Source organism: Oryzias latipes, chromosome 10 (assembly GCF_002234675.1).
Source record: "Oryzias latipes chromosome 10, ASM223467v1".
NCBI classification, from domain to species: Eukaryota; Metazoa; Chordata; class Actinopteri; order Beloniformes; family Adrianichthyidae; genus Oryzias; species Oryzias latipes.
Genome location: NC_019868.2, coordinates 25,521,867 through 25,539,897, shown reverse-complemented (window position 1 = coordinate 25,539,897; position 18,031 = coordinate 25,521,867). Strand labels below are relative to the sequence as shown.

General features: G+C 38.6%; 1 protein-coding gene across 2 annotated transcripts in view; it reads right to left on the bottom strand.

Moving 5' to 3' along the window:
* aff2 (AF4/FMR2 family member 2) overlaps nt 1–18,031 on the bottom strand; it is a 206,348-nt gene that overhangs the window by 59,089 nt on the left and 129,228 nt on the right. For both annotated transcript variants that reach the window (XM_020706761.2, XM_020706762.2), the window contains exon 9: nt 17,564–17,615. In XM_020706761.2, coding sequence (XP_020562420.2) covers nt 17,564–17,615 — 52 coding nt within the window. The remainder of the gene's footprint in view (nt 1–17,563; nt 17,616–18,031) is intronic.

Genomic DNA, 18,031 nt, shown 5'->3' with positions numbered 1-18,031 from the left:
TATATATCTATATATGTATATATAGATATAGATACATAGATATATTTTTACAAATTTAGATGATCATCAATAGAAGTGTAAAGGCATTTGCAATGACAACTAAAATAGATGTCACTCAAGATAACAAGATTACTATTTACCAATCATATTTTGGAAAAATGGGGTAAATAAAGTGTTAAAACTTCTCTCATTTCAAGTCTTTTTGCCATCTCAATGCTGCACGGTCTCCATCTTTAATTATAGACATCTTTTTTATGCCATTATTTCTTTTTATTTTAGGGGAAAAAACACAACATTTTTTTTCAGACACACTTCCCCCTCCAACCTTTTTTCCACCCTTTGTTACCTTCCAGACAGTTTAGTACATGCCTACATCAATTATAGTGGCAAAACAAAAATGTTCAACTGAAATTCAGCAAATATCATCCTGTAATTTCTCTTCAAGCACCATAAACCAGCAATTAACATAAATGACTTGAACATAAACGGGACGTTTTGTCTCGACTGGCTTGTTGTTTCACTCCACTGAAGGAAGGTGATTAACTGAGCTGGAGAAGTTCCTGATGGATCGATTCAGACCTGGAGGCGAGAACAACAAACCTCCTCAGATCTTTGACTTCTGGAGACTTGTAAGTCTCACAAAGGGGATTTGACTGTGAATATATTTATCTTGCTGCTGGTTTTACTCAGATTGGAATAAAGATCATCCCAACTGGAATTTATTCACACATTTTTCAGTAGTTCAAACACAACCGTTGTTTTTTCTATAAAACAGGCAGAAAATGAGATGTTTCATTTTATTTTGACAATATTCACTTCCGTTTTTCTCCTTAAAAAAAAGATTTTAAGTAGGTGCCAAACATCCTGATGTTTCACAGCAGCCTTAACGAGGCTTTAAAGCCGCCTACACCAAAAACAGCAAGCAGGCACTTGGCTCTATCCTTGTCTTAATGCTGTCGTTTGACTTTGCGAGAGATTCTTTCAGGCACTTCGAACAGCTCAGTTTAAAATCCTGTTTCTCATGCAACTCTTTCTCAGGGCTGCAGGAATGAAAACACAGCAGAGTCAATCATCTCCAACCGGCACTTTGTTTCATATTCAAACATTTGCCTGCAAAGTGGACTCAATTAAAAGTTGAATTTGAAAGTTGAAATTGTTTCCTTTTATTCAAAGAACTGTTCATTTTTTAGGTCCATATATACGTATATATATATATATATATATATATATATATATATATATATATATATATATATATATATATCTATATATATATATATATATATATATATATATATATATATATCTTGCTTTAAGGCCTAATGCGCTGGTTCAGTGTCTTGAGCAAGGACACTGAAGGCCTCTTGTGTTGGACATATTTTACTGTACCAACAGGGGTTATGAATCTTCTGAAAAACCAGAGGTCTGTCTGAATAAACTCCTAAACTCTATACTTTGGTTTTATTAGAGCTTCGTTTTGTGAAAATTTAAGGATTTGTTGTGATTAACAGATGTGTGGTCCCAACAAATCACCTTCTTCATGTTGTCCAAATTCCCCTTTCTTTTATAATCCTGTTGAATTGGATGGTATAAATTCCCCTCATTATGTCCTCTTCAGAAGTCAGAAATGATATCGTTTATCTTCAAACGGTATAGCCCCAGCTTTTACTCAAAAACTGGCTTGGCTTTAAAAGTTAATGGAAGTTGGCTATTATTTGCCTCGCAGACGGGTAAACAGGGTTCAGTTTACTGTTAAAATGGTACGGTATCATATTTACAGCCACATAATGTAGACAAGAGCACTAGCAGTGTTAGTTACCAAAGCAATGTGGAGTATTACCAATTACTACTAATACTAATTACTAATACTACCGACTGGCTAGGAGACCGGCTACAACTGGACTATAAGAAGCAGGTCACAACCACTACCTGAAAGCAATGAATGGAAACTCCCACTTGTTGCTTCATGTTTCAAACTTCTGTTATCAACCTCTAATTTTCTTAGCCCCCCCCATCTAACATCCCTCTTTCGTCTTCCCTCTTCTTTTCCGTCTGGGCCAACAAAAATAAGGTAACAAATAAAATCAATAATAAAAATGTTTAACCTAAATTACAAATGGGGTTTATACAAATATACACCTTATGTGTCAGAAGATCCATAATCCCATTGTAACAGCAATAAATGACCTTTTTGTAAAGCCGTTTTTGGGCTTTATGTACCAAAAACACGGCCATTGAACGCACGTTTCAAGTTAAACCTGGTTGAACTTTGACCACCAGGGAGTCAAAATTGTTAGGGACGTTTGGATGGCGTCCCTTATAAATTTTTCAGAAGTGCCAACAATTGGTTAATAGCTAACGGAGGAGAAATTATACCGAGTCCTTAAATTATTTTTTTCTATCAGACACTGGTTTGTTTTTTGTAAAACGTACCGACATGTTTCGGGGGAATACCTTCCGGCTTCGTCAGGGTCGTCATCAGCTGGTAGTGTGTGACGTCTTTAAAAACAGATGATTGTGACTAAGGCGGAGTCACCTGTCAAACTTTGACAAGTGACTCCGCCCCTTGATGTCCGTTCTTTGCTGGAGGATGTTGCTCCAGGTGTGGGAGAGCAGGAAGGCCCATTCATCCCTGTTCATAGAAGTATGGGCTGGCTTTTCTTAGGAGAAATTAATTATTGCAGTTTGTGCCCGGCTGGAATTATATGACACCATGTCTTTCATGTATTCCAGTAAAAGAAAAAGCCTGAAGTAAGATTTGCACCGCTTCGCCATGTGGCACCAAGTGTCTTCCAACTGTAGGCGGCGGACATGCGCTAGTGAACTGTAGACAAAGAATCCCCTCCCTGCTTTTCCAGTGTGAAAACCACATGTTGAATGCGCATCACATGGTTGAAATGCAGACTAACCAATCTTCCTATTCCTGGGTCAGTTTAATGCCAAGCACAGACCGTGGGTAACACACAAAACCAGTAAAAGCTATCCTTTCCCACATGAGCTCAAGACTGCCGTGTTTACTGGCTTGACTTCAAGCCTGTGCAGTTTGACCTCTATTTACTCTGCAACCTTTTGAACTTATCGATTAGCGACTCCTCAAACCTTAAACACTCTTCCTTGCTCTGTTTTGTGCCGAGTGTCTAGTTTACTTCCTCGCACTTTGTTACTTCTTATCTGTCTTTCCTGGTTTATTAGGAGCTGCAGCTCTTTTCTCTGTGGAAAAATTAAGCTGCTCGTCTGCAGAAAAGCCTTTCCAGCCTACACTATAGTGGATGACACCATCTGAGCTCTTCAGAAAGAGGGGATACAGCCACTATCTGAGACACAACATGAAACCTGTCATTATCCAAGGAATACATGCAGTTAGTGATGACATAGCTGTGGTGTATGGTAGCATCTTTTTACTGACAAAACGGTGGTTATACAGAGAGTAAACTTCAGTGAATAAAACCAAAACAACGGCTCCTGAGCATAGGGAAAAACTGTTACAAAAACTCAGGCCTCAAAAACTGTTGTTCCACTACGGTCTTTGTAAAAACCCACTCATCTTTTTCTCAGTTTTTCTTTATTTATAAAACATTTTCACATTTAAGCACACCAAAACTGTGATTAGAGGTCACTGCATAACTACACTGAGGCACTCAATTGCAGGTTGAGACTGAATCTGTGAAGGTCAGTCATGCTCATCAGATTCCCAAAGCACACAGTTGCGAGGAGATAGTTTGGAAAGAATACATAAACCTTTATTTTTACGTTTTGATGAATGGTGTGGCTGAGCAAACTTTTTCTATTTTGAGTCAGCTGGGATGCCCAGAATTTTCATAACTGGGTATAAATCTTTAATTGGAAGCTGTATTCTTGCAAACAAAACCTTGGAATCCGACATAGAAATAGCTCTCTGGCATTTTTATATTATGCTGGAGAATAAAAATGTCAAAAATAGGGCTAGAGTAACAATGGCAGACTTATTCAGGCTTTCGCTAATGTGGATAAAAAACGAAAAGAGCTTAAAAAGGTTGATGTACACACTAGATACCTTTTAATTTCTATAAACACAAAGTTTTTGGGGTTTTCTGGCATGTGGACGGTCGTGGAGAGGAGCAGCTGCTTCTTAAGGGGAGTACAGGTTCAGAAGTACAGTTCCCTTGAGGCTCATACGGCTGGGCTCTGGAGTGCGACTGCATTTTTCAATGGTGCGCTCGAAAAAGAAAATCAATGGTCGCACAGGTGCGCCCAGTCGTTCAGTGGGAGGAAAAAAAGCAAAATTGTCGCGATTCTAAAAGTCTCATTCCTGTATGTGTGTGCAGGTGTAACACACCTCGAAGAAGAATGATTGACTAAGTTGTTCAGTTTGGGTCCGTGCACGACAGTTGGAGCAGATAAAAAAAAAACGCCAAAATTTGGCAGTAACATTCCTTTGACTACCATGACTTTTCAACGCAATTAATATAATTCCAGCGGATTCTGATATGCAGCACTGTGCAGTTGTGAAGTGTTTACGTAATCAACATTTATCAGCAGATACTGTCGCGGAGAAAAGCGGCGCTGCAGCTCTAACTTAGTAATGTGTTGCATAGCGGTGAAAAGCCGCCTCTCTCCGCGTCAGAATCTGCTGATTCATGGGGATCGTGTGAACGGCTGAAGATTTACAGTCTCTCAAAAAGCCTGCTTATTTAGGTGTCGCTGCGAAATTATGGGTGTTAAAGGATTAACTACGGTGTCCCGGAAGTACATTTAACTCAACGCAAAAACATCAGAAAGATCACAACAATTAAAAAATAAATAAACTTTACGTTTTAGAAATCAAAACAATTTCTGTAACTACACCTATTCAAAAAAATAAATAAATAAAAGAAAAAGACAAAATGAAACGTTCCAGAAAAAAAATGTAATTTTCATAAATCAAAATGAAATGTTAAAAATGACGCAAAGAGGAAACTGGAAAAAGTAGGTATCACAGGACATCACTGATTGGATAGTGACGTTTGTCCATCACTTTAACAGACCATTATTTGACATTAAAGTCACTGCAGACAAACAAAGCTACTGCTGTCAAAGAATATTTTAGACTCTAGACTTGATCAACATGATTCTCTGTAAATAGATGACTCTTTATGTCAAATCATTTTTTTAAGTGTAAATGCGCTCATAAGCTTTTTTTTGTTTCTGTTAAAAAATTACTCAATCTGTCACTGACTTTTTAGGAATCTAATAAAAAACTGTTGAAGCCTGAAATTAAATATTAATGTCCCAAAGAAAGAGCTTTGATCCGGAATATGTTTGCAAGACTCGTTTTACTTTAGTTTATCTGTACAGCTTCTAGCTAATACCGCATCACGGCAACATGCCAGTTGAATGAAAAAAATAGTTTTGGATTGATGAAATCTAGTTGTTTACACTTTCATCCAATTTAGGGAAATACATAAACAACAATACAAATAGTTGATTTTGCTGCCTAAATTCGTGTTAATAAAGTGTTGCATACTGGTGTAAAGCTAATTTATGTTAATTGTGTAAACATTTCACTACTGTAAAGTGTTGCATATCGGCGCAAAGTAGCTTTTCGCCTCAAATTCCACACGAAATACGTTAATTGGATAAACGGTTAAGGTGTTACAGTAGCCCACAGAATGTTCACACTGGAGCTAAAGCTAGTGTTAAATGGTAAATGGAGTATACTTATGTAGTATTTTCCTACCTTGTGTTAAGACCCAAAGTGCCTAACATTCACAGCGTCATTCACGCATCCAACCAATGACGCCAAACCACAACCACCAAGAGCAATGTGGGGTTCATTGTCATCCCCAGGGACACTTTGACACATGGATTGACAAATTGGGAACAGCAGCTCTACCACTTCCGCTCCAAAGAGTTAACCAACATGCAGACGGAAGCATATCACCCCTATTTTTGCATCTTTACAATGGTTTCCTGTCCATTATATATATTTTTTGAACATTATATTCTTGATTTGCAATGGACTGGCGACCCATACGGGGCCATCCTGCCTTTGCCAAACAGCAGCTAGGATAGGCTCCAGCAACTTTGTGATCCCAGAAGGGCATGAAAGATGGACGAAAGGATGGATTTTATTCTTAGTTTCTAAACTTTTACATGGCTTGGGCCCTCCCTTCATTTCTGGCTGTATGTATTGCTACAACCCTCGGGGATCTGTGGGGTCTAAGGCCCAGCTCTTACTTGATTCACCAGACATGAGACTGAAAAGTAGAGGTGACTCAGTGGCTGCTCCGAGACCGCGGAACAATCTGCTCCTGCTGATAAGAGTGGGCCCCACAGTGGAGCTTTTAAAGTCTCGTCTCTATTTTTATCCACCAGCTTTTGAGCATCATCAACAGTAATATTACTAAGACATAAAGTTATGGGAGAAAAAGCTGCAGCTGTTTGTGACGCCCTGCTGCCGCCGTTTACCGCAGCCGGTCGGCATTTAGTACCTTCACCTTCCTGATGCAAACTCCTCAGGCTGCAGAGCTATAACACATTTCTTCTGACATGCTTTTCGGTTGAATGTTGCATGTCATAACAGTGCAGCTGCTACCAGGGCACGGGAGCACTTCAGAAAGCCTGTCAGTGTTTTTGCTCCTCCTCTTTCAAACCACATTTACCTTCAGGCTGGACATTTTTACCAGCTGCAACTGTGCTTTTCCACAAAGAGCACATCTTTAGAGCTGCATTTGCCTTGATAGAGGGATACAGACAGAGACAAAGGACAGTCCTGCAGTGGTAATTGGGTTGCTGTTCTTCTGTCAGTTTCTGAACTCATTAAGACTCCTCTCTTTCCTTCTATCACTGGTTTCCTCTAAACCTCTGCGCTCTCCTCCATCTCCCCTTTCTCTGTTCTTTCTTTCAATTCCCTCCTCTCCTTCGTCTCTTTTGCCAAAAACATATTCATCATACTCCTCTGCTGCCCTCACAAGCGTTGTGCCACAGCATACTAATGACAGTGTGAGTCTGAGCGTGCATCTGTGAGACGCTGTCAGCGTGTCTTCGTGTGTTTGCTGGCATAAAGGCTCGCGAGCACAGGTTGGTGTCGGCACACTCTTTGCACTTGTCTGTGCGCACAGAAGCATGTGGGTTAGACTATAAATGTGGGAGTGTTTTGTGTTTTACTTCAGGCTGTAAAAGCTTGATAATACACCATGCACTCATTTGCTATAAGCCTGTTAACAGCATGCACAGATAAATGCCACAGAATTCATCTTACCCCTCTCCATCTTCCTCTCCCTCGGTCTGCATGTTTATTTTTCTCATATTTCCTCTGCTCTCTCTTTGCCTCCTGCTGCTTTTCTTATCAAACTGCTTCACCTTCTCCCGCATTTTTCTCACCAATTTATGTTCAACATTGTTGTTGCATATGTTTTAGCATTATTTATTTTTTAATTTAAGATCATCTTTTAAGGTCTAGACTTTTATATCTTTACCACAAATGGGTGAAAAAGACTTGATTAAGATCATTCTATGCTTATCTGGAGCAATCTTATCTAAATCATTTGTCCTTTTAACCAGCAGTTTTTTCTACTAGTTCAAAAAGCTAAAATAAAAGGCTCAAATGTTTTAAATTGACCGTTTTTGCTTCTTTCATGCTTCAAGCTACAAGTAGCCTATAATGATGCCCTAAGAATTTTATTAAAACAGCCTCGGTGGTGCAGCGCACGCTGTTTGTTTGTTGGTGCTAGAGTTAATACTCTCCAAGTTTCATTAAGTCATTTTATCTATGGTTTTATTAATCGTCTTAATGCTTCAAATAATGAAATCATTTTAAATCTCACCAATGTAAAGCACAGCACTTTTAGATACCAATCCCCTATTTGGAGTCTTTGGAAGTACGGTTGTCTTTTTAAAACTTTTATGTTTTTTTGTTTTTTTTTAAGTCAGCAAATTTAGTCTTTTTATTCAGTTTATGATACCTGGTTATTTTACTGTTCTTCTACTTTTATGTAATTGTTTTAATATTCCTATGTGATTGATTTTTATACTTTTAAGACATTTTTTTAAATACTTTTTATGACATTGTTCTTATACTTGTTTGAGAGTTCTATTTTTATCCTTAAGTCTTTTAGATGTTTTGTGTATTTTGTGGCAAATGGACCTTGAGTCTGTAATAAAGCTTATTATTATTTTATGTCTCCTCCATACACAGCTACACACCCTTAAACACTGGAGATGTTTCCAGCAACCCCTAAATAACAGACTCTCTTTGACATACTGTAACTCCTTCAACGCTCACGTGATCCACGTGAATCAGCTGATTTTGATGTGTAGAAAAACCAGCTTCTCGTATTGGATCTACGTTATAATGCAACAGATCACCAACGCAAAGTGTTGCATGACAATCCAAAGCTGCTTTTCTCCGCTCCGGAATTGGCTGGAATTACATTAATTACATAAACCAGTGAAAAGTTACAGTAGTTGAAAAAATGTTAACACTGGATCTAAAGCTTCGGTGTAAAAGGGTTAAAAAAACAAAAAAAATGTTTTAAGACTTTTTATAAATCTCATGACCTTCATTACCCGTTAAAGTCTGACTGTTTTGATGTAGGAATTGATAGAAACATGCTCTAAAAGTGGAGGCTTGATCGCCCCATGAGGATCAAGTTTTGAGTGATGTCCACTAGAGATGCCACAATTCTCTGCTCAGAAGGGACTCGTATGTTACACCATTAAACCCAATCATGAGGAAAGTGAATTGTTGCATCCCTACTGCATACTAGCACGATGACGTTGAAGGTGTCAAACACAGGTGTTGTGCTAAATTTAAGAAGGATTCATTATGTGTTGCTTTATTACATTTGTCGGCATGAGCCAATTTAATTAGCAAATTAAAAATCTGATTTTTCTAAGAGTTTTTTTTTTCCGTTGGATTCTAATATCAAGCCAAAACAAAACTTGGACCCAAAAGTCAAGGTTTAAACTGAATCCTGGGTAAAGGGGAATTGTCGGATCCCTAATGTCCTTCCACATTGAGTCTCCTCTGACTGGTGATAGAAGAATAAATAAAAACTTTCAGGTCTTCCCGGCTGTTCAGAAGGGTTTCTCCATAAACAAATATAACTGTAAACATAAGACTCACAATAAGAAGTTCTATTTATTTTTGTTTCTTTATTTTTTGGTAGAAAAAGAATGAGGAGTGTGTGCTCACAGAATATCGTCATTACACACAAACGATACACACTGTCACAAACCGGACACACACATACAGACAAACTCGTTGTTTTTTCAGAGGACTCCTGGCCTGTTAAAACACTTTCTAATCATTGATCCTCCTTTTTATAGTAAATTTTGCACTGATACAAATACAGTGTACCGACCAGCATTGTTTTAGTGTTATTGTATTTGGTGTTGCTCCTCATAGTTAGTGTTTTGTGATTCTGGGTTCAGATTGATATGCTGTATGAGAGGTGAATGTGATTGGGTGAGTGTGATTGTTGGCTGGAGGAAATATAAGGAGGGTGTTTGAAGAGTGATGGATGGATGGATGGATGAAGCCTTAATAGTTGTTACTGCTGTATCTGCCGTGGTTGTGGCCTCCAGCAACCGCTTAAATAGACACTAACAGGTCTGTAGCACAAAAGACTGTCTCTGATTCATATTATGACCAACCAGATGTTACATTAGTTTGTTACTGGAGGAATTTGTTCTGCCTCCTTCAGTCTGTCCAGCTTTAGGTCTTTTTTTTAAGAACTGTAAAGATTCTTAAAGGACAGATGGAGTTGTGTAGCTGTATTCTGCCTAAATCCTGTTTTAGTTCAGATTGAGATCTTGGGCTTCTGCTTCCAGTTTTAAGTACTGTGCAAGGCCAGAAAATGACTACAAGTGCAGTTCTCTCAAGAAAATACATTCTAAAAAACAAAAACAAAAAAACAAACTTGATAAGAAAGAATGCTCCTGTACAGAAACTCTGACCCAAGTGTACCAACGTTTTGGAAGCACGGGCTAAAACAGAGGGAGAAAATGGATGGATGGATGAAGTGCATCCAACGCTTAGCTGGCAGGAGTGCAGGCAGCTCAGGCAGAGCCAGAGAGTCGACATCAGCCATCCATCACCATCATCTCTGAGCTCAGCAGTATGAGACGGTTTGAAACAAACTGCAAGTGAACCGTTTCTCTGCATCATATTTGTGTGTTTGGAGCATTTGTAAGATTTTGCTGCAATGTTGATCTGCAGACACAAAACACACCATCACGGTTTTAAACTTTGGGTTCTTTTGCATTCACATTGGGGGTGTGGATGGATGCTCTGGTCATGTTTGTATCTTTGGCAAAGATGCTGGTAAGCTGTGTTGGAATTTTACTAATAGACCAAAACTGGAAGAACTACATTGTTGTAAAATCTAATTACTTATTAGTTTTTGTTTTGTCCATTTGTCCAGTCCAGCAGCTCAGCAAACAGATGAGAGCTGATGGCCTTTTGTATTGGACATATGTTACTGATCCAATAGGGGTTATGAGTCTTTGGAAATACAAGGTGTATATTTGTATAAACCCGTCAGCTTACAGCTGCTCGCAACCCTAACCTAACATTGCTAATGCAAAAAAAAAGGTTAGTTTTTCTCAGTTTTGAGCCAGATGCCAGACCCAAAAGAATATGGATCTATTGGTCTAGAAGAACGGGGCGGAGCAGGGGGCTTGTGGGACACCCATTGTATTTTCTATGATATAAATAAGCTCTTTTTCAAAACATTTTTATTCCTCTGCTCCTGATTTCACAACAATTTGAATAAAGAAACACTCATATTATTTACCTCCATCATAAAAAAAATGTCACAAGAACCTGTTAAAAACACCAAAAAGGTGATTTTCATCACCAGTCCTGACAGTAGCTATAAACTTCCTCTGTTCACCCTTCAGTGTCAGTCCTGGAGCTTCCCTTACATTTTATTTAAATAATATCCAAATCAAATGGATGGCATCATTAAATGTCTTTAGGCCAACAGAAACCTTCCAAACTGAGGAGTTGGCAGAACCGCGCAAGACCTGCTTCTGCATGGAACAAATTGTGTTATACAGTACTAACTTCAAGTAATTGAAGGAAAAACGTGTGGTGTTCCATGTGAAGTTGCATTGTCGTTCACCTTTTGTGAATCAGACAGTGAATCAGATGTTTTGCACAGTTGGTTTGGCAGGGATTTTCACGCCGGATGCACTTCCTGACACAACCCTGTATTTTATCCAGGCTAGGGACCGGCACAGGGAGACCCAGACTTGGGTCCCCTTATAGCTACATAGTTGGGTCTTGCCCAAGGACCCACACTGGACAAAGCTAGTTATACCCCCTGGGAATCGAACCCTGATTTCCCATGTGCCAGTCCCACACGCAGCATGGGAAATCTTTAAATTTGATGTAGGAAGGAATGGATTTTTTTTTAATTAATGAAGATAATTATGATTAAAACCCAGATTAAGACTTATTAAATTTCTTCTTACGTTTTAATGTACAATTTAAAAAAAGTACATTAGCTGGAAGCAATTTCCCGTACTATATCTGTGATATTTAAAACCAGTGTAAAGACCTGCAATCATTTCTAATTATGATGTTGACCAACCTGATAATTATGCAGTCAAAAGACCGGATAAAAGAGGATGAGAGGATTATAATTTTTTTTTTATTAACAGCAAATATCTCACAGACTCTTTGATGATCACTGATTTCCGTCTGCCCAGTAGGGGAGGGGACAAAAGCGTGACCCCTGCTGCCTGCTCTGAACTCTTCTGAGGCATCATTAGCGTCTGATGACAGTGATTAGCGGGGAGAAGGCCACCGCGCCAGTTTTCTCTGAGACAAACAAGACGGGAAGTATGGGAAAACCGGCTCAAAGCAGTATCACGAAACAAACTCGACCCCTCTGGTCCGTAGGCGCCAGCCTCGCTGAATTAGACCCAACGGGGAGCATCTTTGCTTCAGTTTGTAAACAGACCATTGAGGATGGAAAACACCATTTAAAAATGTACATTTATCTCTGTTCTTGGGTTTCCTCCCATTACTGCAGAGCTAAACATGACTAAATTCATTTAATCCATTTTAAAGGTTAGATGTGTTGCAACCTGGCAAGTCAAGTCAAGTTATGGTATTTGTTGTTTAACAACTGGTATAGCACAGTTCATGTACAAAGTCAACTTAAAATACTTTAAATTAAAATATATACAGTACAGACCAAAAGATTGGACAAGCCTTCCCATTTATTTGAATGAGAAGGTGTGTCCAAACCTGTGGTCTGTACTGTTTATACAGTATGAAAATAATTAAGGAGTGATCATTAAAATAATAATTTAAAAAAGTTAAAATGAAATTAATTAAAGTGAGAGTGTGGATGTAAACTTTTGAATGAAAAATGATCAAATGGAGCTGAGAACAGGTGGGGCTTAAATAAAAAAAAAGGATTTAAAGAGACTGAGTGTTTTAGTTGATCTAAGGCTTTCTGGAAGTCTGAATGCAGCTTCTCCATGTTTGGTTTTTGTCTCTAGGAACTGACAAAAAACAGGATCCAGATGACTGGAGAGGTCTGGCTAGTACAAACTGGGTCAGGAGGTCAATCATGTATTTTGGTGCTAAACCATTCAAAGCTCTAGCAGCAGAAGTTTCAAGTCTGTGCTCTGACAGACAGGCAGCCAATGTAAAGAACTCAGAACTGGACTGGTGTGGTCTACCTTTTTTTGGTCCTTGTCAGAGAACCCGAGCAGCATAATTCTGAATGAGCTGCAGTTTTCTGATTGTTTTTTTTTGTCGTTGTTGTTGTTGTTGTCCTGTAAAAAAGCTGACTACAATTGAGCGCATAAACTAGTTTCTCCAAGTCTTGCTTAGACATCAGATCTTTAATCGTTGGAATATTTTAAGCCTTGGAATATTTTAAAGATGATAGTTGGCTTTTGTAAGTGCTTTCATGTTTTTATCAAAATGTAGGTCTGTGTCCATCATCCCACCTAAGTTTCTGGCCTGGTCGGTGGTTTTTAGAGGAATAGATTGAAGCTCTGTAGCAACCTCCAACAATTTCTCTTTAGCACTGAAGACAATGACCTCCATTTAGTTTTTCTTTAACTGAAGTAAGTTGTGGCAAACTGATGTCCTCAATGCATTTACCAAGTGCCTGTACAGGACCTCTGTCCTTTGGTGTAATTTTATAAACATCTGTGTCATCTGCATAGCTACAGCAGGTAATTTTGCAAAACTAATAACACATTTTCCCCCTTTTTTATCATAGCTTAAAGTTTTTAGCTGACAGGAAAGCAGCTAGTAGCAACAAGCAAACAATTCTTGTAAAGTCTTGAAGTTGGGTCAACTGGACTTCTTTTTTGAAACGTTTCATCATGCATCGAACTAGTTTCGTCAGACTAATGAAGACTTTAAATATAGATGGCTTGACTCAACTTAAAGACAACATCACGTGGATGAATGAGAAACGTCAATGAAACATTTGTGGGATTTCTCAGTTTGCTTGTGAGGTTTGAAGCTCTCCACCCTCCTCATCTGATAAAATCTTCCAACCATTCAAAAAGTGAATCTCTAAAATGAGTCACAGACCTTTTCACGAGTGAGTTCTTTTCATTTTAAAACAGTGTTACCTCTCGAGCCGTTTTAAATCAGTGAACGTGCAAAGCCTTCACACCCCTAATTTGCTTTCGTTGACAGGAACTTCACAGGTAAAAAAATGGCTGCTTGTTTGTCTGAAATGAGCGAAGTCACATGAAAGAGAAAAAGCAAATAAAGAGGAAAACTCGCTTGATCTGCTAATCCTTGAACTAAACTAAACGGTGTAACTCCTCGTCACACCGTACTTACTGACGAGATATTTTTTTAGCTTTTTCTTTATTAGTGCTTCCCCTTTTTTAACAATGACAGTTGTATTGCTTACTCTGTTTCATTTACTTGTGCTCTTTATCTTCCTGGATAATTTGTGTGAAATTACAGTCTACAAACCAAGACTTTGTTTGAATCCCTTTACTACTTCCTACCTGGAGCATTTCTCAGGGACCAGGGGCCTCATTTATAAACGTTGCGTACGCACAAAAGTAGGCGTACGCCACTCTCTACGCAATAGTTGAGATTTATAAAAAGCAAACTTGACGGGAAAATGTGCGGTCCTTCACGCAAGCTCTGACCCAGGCGTACGCACAAAAACGGGTGAAATGAGAAACGGCGACACCGTCGGCAGATGGAAGAAACACGTGAAAGTGAAAATACTGCCTCTCAGAAATAACATGAAGACTTCACAAAGCAAGTCTTACAATTGACAGCCTACACCAACACCCGTTTGATCAATCAGCAGTGAAACAAACAAAATAAATCAAACGAAAATTACAACAGAAACTTAAATGAACACATATTTGCAAAAAGAAAAGTGAAATATATTCTACAATATTGGCATGTAGTGCAATTCATCCTCATAAATAATATAGTTAACAGAACGAAATACTGTACAAAACTGATATTCTCGTCAGTGTGTCTGTCTGGTGGAGCAGATATAGTCAAAGTCAGCTTTATTGTCAAATATGCTGCATCCGTAAGACATACAGCACAGATGAAATTGCTTTCCTCCCACCCCACAGTGCAAGCAGCATATAAAATACTAAATAAACGACTTACGACTTAAAATACATTCTTTTAAAAACAATAAATCCTATAAACCCAAAAAGATAAAGCCAAAAAAAAGCCAAAAAACACTGAAGGTAGGGGAGAGAGGAGCCGCTGCGTGTGCACAATCACACAGACGGACGGACGGACGTATTAATTGTCCACTGGGGAAAGTTGTTTTCATATTAAAACATTTCTTCATAAGCTATGGAATTATGGTATTCATGCATATGCCTTTAGTTTGTTTTATTTTTGATAAAACAACGTATGTCTCAACCATTCAGAAAGCAACAAGAAATTACATTTGCGCGGAACATTTTCCCATTTCCACGTGGATGATTACCGACATCTGTAGCTTGTCAGATGTAATTAAATGGAGGGAAATAAAATGCCCCATCACAATGCGTAATGACGCACAATGGCTGATCTTGCGCTCTTAGAAGATGTGGCAAATGAAAGAATTCGGAGTGAACGCATCTTTAGACAGCAAGAAGACATGCTGGCAAACGAGGACGAGTGTCTTATGAGCCGGTTCCGACTTCTTCGAGCCGTCCCTTTGGACCTCTGCGGGCTTTTGGGGGGGTGTCACCCAGTGCATCTGGCGCGTCGGTGTCTCCCTCCGCCTCAGTCACCACTCCCCTTAAAAGGGATTCCCCAATTATTGCCGCCAGTCTCTCTCTCAATTATTGCCGCCAGTTTCTCAATCAATGAATATTCATTTGTGGGCGTTTCACGGACTATTTATGGGCAACTATGGACGTGTCATGAAGCCCCAAAAGCTGCGCTGCATTTAGAATTGGTTGTGATTTATAAAAGGAAAGATGCGTAAGATGTGCGTGCGCACGGTTTTATAAATCCGAATATTTCTGTGCGTACGCACGTCCTATGTTTCATCCGTACGCCACTTCTGACGCAAATCCAACGCAAAGTTTTATAAATGAGGCCCCTGGTCTGTAAATTAGCTGTAAGTTGGCCTGTGGACATAGCATTGGATGCATTTGAAGCTGTAACAATGTTTCTTTTTGTCCTGTCCCTTTCAAAAAAGTATATTATAATAATATAAAGGGCGTTCCCCTTTTTTTGGGGTGGGTGGCGGGGGGAGGGGGGGTGACACCTGCGGACATGAACTCTGGAGTATATCAAGCTGTTCAATCTTCCCTTAGTGTGTATGACTTTTAGATAACCAAAGAAAAAAACTGTAATCTATTAAAGACACATGAATGTCAATGTAACATTCTGGGATGTAGTCCAGCTGGGGCGCACCAGATATTAGATACAAAGTGAATTTTAGAGTTTCACCTGTCGCCACAGTAAAAAGACAGACTTTTAAAGCACATCGGCATGAAGAGCTAAATAGATTCAGTCTAATATATGGGAAATGATTTGTTTTTCTAATCCCGAAATCATATTTCTGTTATTAAAATAATGTTAGTTTTGCAGAGAGTCTTCTGTCATTCATGTAATGATGATAAACTCTTTTCTTACTAGAGGTTCTCGTCTCCTTCCAGTGTTTCTCTCCACGTTTTTCATCAATTTACACTCAATGCTCAACAATCTGTTTAATGTTTTGGTCCTTGAAGTGCTCCTTCAATCTGATTGCAGTCAACAGATGTATAAAGAAATAATACATGCGAAGATCATTTGAAGTGTGATCAAAGAACTCCGGCTGGTTTGATCCGATCTCAAGCAGGTCCCTATGGAATTGTTGAATTTGCTTTGAGTTGAGTAAAGGAAGGGTGTTGTGGGTTGGTGCTAATGTGTAGTTTTTTTTTAAATATTTAACCTGTACAGCCAAACATAACACACTGAAAGTTAAAATATAAATAACGTGTAAACTTTGAATGCTAGTTAGTTACAGCAGTGACGGCATGTAGTTACAGGAACGCCAGTTGATCAGAATATCTCTGAGTACATTTTCACAAGTTTCTTCGACTCAGTTTGCTTTTTTTGGTCGCATCGGCCTGGTTTTGGGCTTGAGAAAAAGTTGAAAAGGACCAAACAAAGAAGCTCCTATCCGCCCTTAAAGGAAGGATCCTGAATTCACAGCTCATCATGAATGCAGAGGGTCAATCCATCAAAACAAAAGAGAAAGTAATTTAAGGACCATGGAAATTTAGGGGATAAAAAAAAATTGTGAATCACAAAAACATTAGAAAATGTGTTGACAAATGTGGTGTTATGATGAAGCTACAGCCTGAAGATCAAGCAGTTGATTGCTGGATTTTATTCAAACATTAAAGTTTTCCAAATATACAGTGGTCCTTAACTACACCGTGGTTTAGCTTTCGCCGTCGATGTTTATTTTGTCCATTTTTTATACATAATCTTGGGTTATACATTCTGTTAATTAAGGTTAAGTGGCCAACAGACACATTTAACTGAAACTAAATTGAAATAATTATTTTTTAATCAAAATAAATAAAAACATTTTTTTACAGTTGCATTTTTAATTTAGACAAAAAAAACAACCTATTATAACTATTATAAACGCAAGATGCTGGAGGGACTGGTATGTCATTTATACAGATGGTTGTTGGTGTGCCATGTGTTTTTTGTTAAGGAAAAACTCTACCTTGGCTCGAAAAAGTTTGTAAAACCCCAATGTCAGCACAAAAAGAGTAGATTTTATACCTTTTCCATGGTTAGTATCTTCCAGCCTTGTGTTCACACTCGAGAGTGCAGTGTGAAAGCTAAATAGCATCAATGGTGTGCAGACTGTTGTGATTTCCTGACTGTTTAAATTGAATCTGCATGACTGCCTTGGTGTGAAAGGGCCTCTGTGTCTTCATTAAGAAGGGCTGATGTTAAACATTTCAGATGTAAAGTGATGTTTCACACATTTGCACTGAAACAAGATGTTAAAGACATGCAGGCTGTAGGATAAAGTCTGAGGAATCCAGTGTTTTCAGGGTCAATTTGTTGTTTTTTTGAATGGTGTACCAAAATAAATGATTACATATTGTACTGAAAACAAGAACTCACCTGTTCAGCTTCTTCTTCATCACTGCTAATCTTCAAGTCATCCTCCAACATCCTGCACAGCAACAGAAGGACACTGTTTCATTTCTTTCTGCATGCTTGAATTACAGACATGTCCTGATGTGACCTTTTCAAATACACATGTTACAATGTTGTTTAATAGCATTTTTAATGGAGAGATTATAGTCTCACTGGATTTGTGCGTGGCCATTCTTGATTTGTAACTCATACATTTTGTAACTGTGTGTACTTGTATGTACATGTACACACGAATATCAAAAATGTAGGAATACAAAATATTACTTACACACGCACAACTTGAAACTACACCGGCTTTAACTAACTACGAATTCAAAACGTCTCCTACGCAGACAAGACTTTAAATGGTATGCACCAATCGCCTGATGCACGCAGAGGAAACCACATTTATGCACAGATCAGAGTTATAAGTACAGAAGAGGTTTTAAGACT